Raw genomic sequence first — 3,703 nt, forward strand, 5'->3', positions numbered from 1 at the left:
GAGGACAAGCACAGATACACAAACATATACATATATATACGACGGGCTTCTTTCAGTTTCCGTCTACCAAATCCACTCGCAAGGCTTTGGTCGGCCCGTGGCTATAGTAGAAGACACTTGTCCAAGGTGTCACGCAGTGGGACTGAACCCGGAACCATGTGATTGCTAAGCAAGCTACTTACCACACACCCACTCCTCCTCCTGGTTGTTCACTTCTGTGAAAGAATCTTTCTGTTCTTGACATTCTCCCCATTCACGATTTCCTGCTCTTTTCTGGTAAAAGTTTACTATTTACGGAAGTCTCATGTAACGGATGGATCGTAATAAAAATTTACTTAGAAAGATGAGATGGTCACTGGTGGAATTTCTTTGATGTGAATTTACTTGTCTAGGGCTGGTTTTGCCAACACAAGTGTGCCCCCACCTCGACTTTGTTTCCTCATAACTTCCAGGAAAAAGATATTTTTTTAATATAATTTTCTACAAATACGCTTCAGATTATCTAGATTGCGATTATATCGGAATTTGGGAAAAATAAACTTGCGCACCTACACACACATGACGATTTGTTTTAGAAATTTCAAGTTTCATTTGGTAGATGTAATGTATGCGAGCCTACCGTTTATTTATTATTTTTTCTCTTATTAAATTCCAATATTATTGGAATCTAAACCACCTGGCAGGTATTTGTAGAAAAATTGGATCTACAAGGAAACAAAGGAATAATAATAAAAAAAAAAACAAGGGTGTATTAAGCTGCAGAAGATGGTGGTGGTGGTGATGGTCGGTGGGGGAGTATATCCCAGAATAAATAGAATAAGTAGAGTGGACATTATTTTTATTGGACAAAGGTGGCAAACTGGCAGAATCATTAGCAATCCGGACAAAATGCTCAATGGCGTTTCATCTGTGTTTACAGCTGGCTATATGACACTATCTGTGTCCTTATATTTTCAAACAAGGGAATCTAGCAAATATAAGGACACAGATCGTGTCATATAGCCAGCTGGAGACGATGTCTCCTGGGGCTAAATTACAGCAACATTCGTCCTAAACCAGGACTGCCATGTTATGTTGGCAAACAATCTTTACTACAAAGTACCCTTGCTGAATATCTCTTGTTGTGAGATTTAAAAATAGTAATTTTCCAATTGAGGTTATTGTCAATATTTTTGTTAAAATATAAATGAAATCTTACTTTATTTTGATTTTTTTCCCCCCTGTCTACATAGGTGTGTTATTTCAATCCGGTGATTAGACTCAGAGTACGCTCAGTTTGGAATATGCAAGCCACAAAGTCTGGTCGAATCCTGCTCTTCCTGGAAGATATATTCCATTTGAAGGAAGTTGGACCGTTAGCCAATTCTGAGGTGAATTATTTTCTCTTTGTGTTGTTCATTTTCTTCATGGTTTCACAATGGGCCCATGGTTTTGGGTTCAGTCCCACTGTGTGACACCTGATCTTTACATATATATATAAAAAGAATAAAAAGTGTGTTTGTATGTGTTGGTGTTTGGCGTGCATTGGTCTTTATATATATATCTGTGTATACATTGGTATGCGTGTATGTATGTATATGAGTTGTGTGTGTATGTGTGTTTACATGTGGTGTGTGTTGGTGGTTATAAATATGTTTGTCTGTACCTCATGTATGCTTGTGTGCATGCATGCACATGTATGTGTATGTGCATGTACATGTGTGTGCATGTACATGTGTGTGCATGCGCATGTGTATATGTGCACATGCATGTGTGTGTGTGTGTATATATAAAGAGGAGAACAATGGATTTTTTTGCTGAAGTATTCCATTGTTCTTGTAACATTTTAAAAGGAGCGATGCTGTGACTTGCATATAACATGTGACCTTGTGACACAGTTTGTGCCATTGTGTTTCGTTATCTGAAGTGACTACTAGAAGCAATTGGAACAGAGCACACGAACACACGTTTGTGTATGTGTTTGTGTGTGGTAGATCTCTGTTATTCGACGACGATTGGCAGTTAGTTGTTGACTCACCTGAATTACCTGCAATTTGTTACATTGTAACCCATCCTCACTGTGTGTTACTCCTTGTTACATTCTCCTTTCTTATCACGATCGTTTATTTTTGTTGTTGTGTCATTTCATTCCAAGTTTCTGCAAGTGCTCCACCCTTATTGCAGCCCCTGTTATTATTATTTTGCCCCAAATTGGCCCTAATCAAGAAAATCCATGATCAAGAATATCTGTGTCATGACCATCCTGTGTTTTCTTTCATGCATAGTTTATCTAAGAGTACATTGTCTGATGTGTTTTACCATATTTAAGACAGGAAGTTTGGGCTGTAGATTAATTGATCAATCATGTACACGCTACCATCGTTGGCTCCTGCTTTTTCTTGTTTTAGAACCTGCAGTTTGGTAAGACGTGGCATTCCATTCGTTAAAGCTGTCTTTGTTTCTGTTTCTTCAGAGAAAATGTAAAGCCTTTTGCACGTTTTATGAGAAGTTGATGCCCCAGGAGAAGAGTGTATTTCTTCAGATTTTATCTCGAGATTATGGCATAAATCAGGAACTGGTGATGAAAACATCAAGGAACTTCATAAGTTCCAAGGTAGGTACAGCTTTTAGCTTTAATTTTAAAAACTTTACAGAATGCTCTCTTTCATTTGTTTCAGTCATTTGACTGTGGCCCTGCTGGAGCACTACCTTTAGTTGAACAAATCAACCCCAGGATTTATTCTTTGTGAGCCTAGTACTTATTCTACTAGTCTCTTTTGCCGAACCGCTAAGTCATGGGGACGTAAACACACCAACGTCAGTTGTCAAGTGAATTTGAACTCAGAACATAAAGACATGTAATACTGCTAAGCATTTCGCCTGCTGTGCTAACACATACATATATGTATGATGGGCTTCTTTTTAGTTTCTGTCTACCAAATCCACTCACAAGGGTTTGCTCGGCCCAAGGCTATAGTAGAAGACACTTGCCCAAGGTGCCATGCAGTGGGACTGAACCTGGAACCATGTGTACTATATGTGTATGTTTATTATATGTATTTGTGTATTTATATGTATACATGTGCTCATGTTCTGTTTCTCTTCTGTACAGACATCTGAACTCAGTTTATTGAAAGCTGGGGAAATGCTGCGCAATGCCCTCACTCCGCAGTACAAGCAACTGTTTGTCAATATTGGTCGTATTGAAGGTGGCGTGAAATTCTTGGTTGATTTACGAGGAGATGTTTTGGTAAGACTACAAAAAATTTTCTTTCAGTTATTCTCTTGTACGAGTCTCATAGAAATGGCATTCATTTTTTTTTTCATCTTGAATCTTCTTTGGAACTAGTGAAATATTTTTTTTTTGTCTTTTCTACTCTAGGCACAAGGCCCGGAATACTTGGGGAGGGGGCCAGTTGATTAGATTGACTCCAGTATGCAACTGGTACTTAATTTATCGACCTTGTTTTTGAAGCTCTGAAGGAGCTGTCAGGTGAAGCACAGGCACTCAGCTCTGAGTGGACTGCACCTAATAGCAGAAACAGCTGTAAGCTTATGAAGTTCATTACATAATATCTACTTCCCTTATCTTTTATTACATTCTGTACTCAACTAATGCTTTATTCCGAAACAAGTTCATTGCTTTCTAACTCCAGGTTATTAATATGAAATTTTTCAAATTTATATAATCACACGTATCCACATATGTGCTCACACATATATA

General features: G+C 38.1%; 1 protein-coding gene across 3 annotated transcripts in view; it reads left to right on the plus strand.

Annotated features, from left to right (window-relative positions):
- Nucleotides 1–3,703, plus strand: part of LOC106880595 (malonyl-CoA decarboxylase, mitochondrial) — a 29,920-nt gene that overhangs the window by 16,977 nt on the left and 9,240 nt on the right. For all 3 annotated transcript variants that reach the window (XM_052974248.1, XM_052974247.1, XM_052974246.1), the window contains exons 2-4: nt 1,233–1,370; nt 2,453–2,593; nt 3,092–3,229. In XM_052974248.1, the coding sequence (XP_052830208.1) occupies nt 1,284–1,370; nt 2,453–2,593; nt 3,092–3,229 (366 nt within the window). In that variant the 5' untranslated portion in view covers nt 1,233–1,283. The remainder of the gene's footprint in view (nt 1–1,232; nt 1,371–2,452; nt 2,594–3,091; nt 3,230–3,703) is intronic.

Source organism: Octopus bimaculoides, chromosome 18, assembly GCF_001194135.2.
Source record: "Octopus bimaculoides isolate UCB-OBI-ISO-001 chromosome 18, ASM119413v2, whole genome shotgun sequence".
Taxonomy (NCBI): domain Eukaryota; kingdom Metazoa; phylum Mollusca; class Cephalopoda; order Octopoda; family Octopodidae; genus Octopus; species Octopus bimaculoides.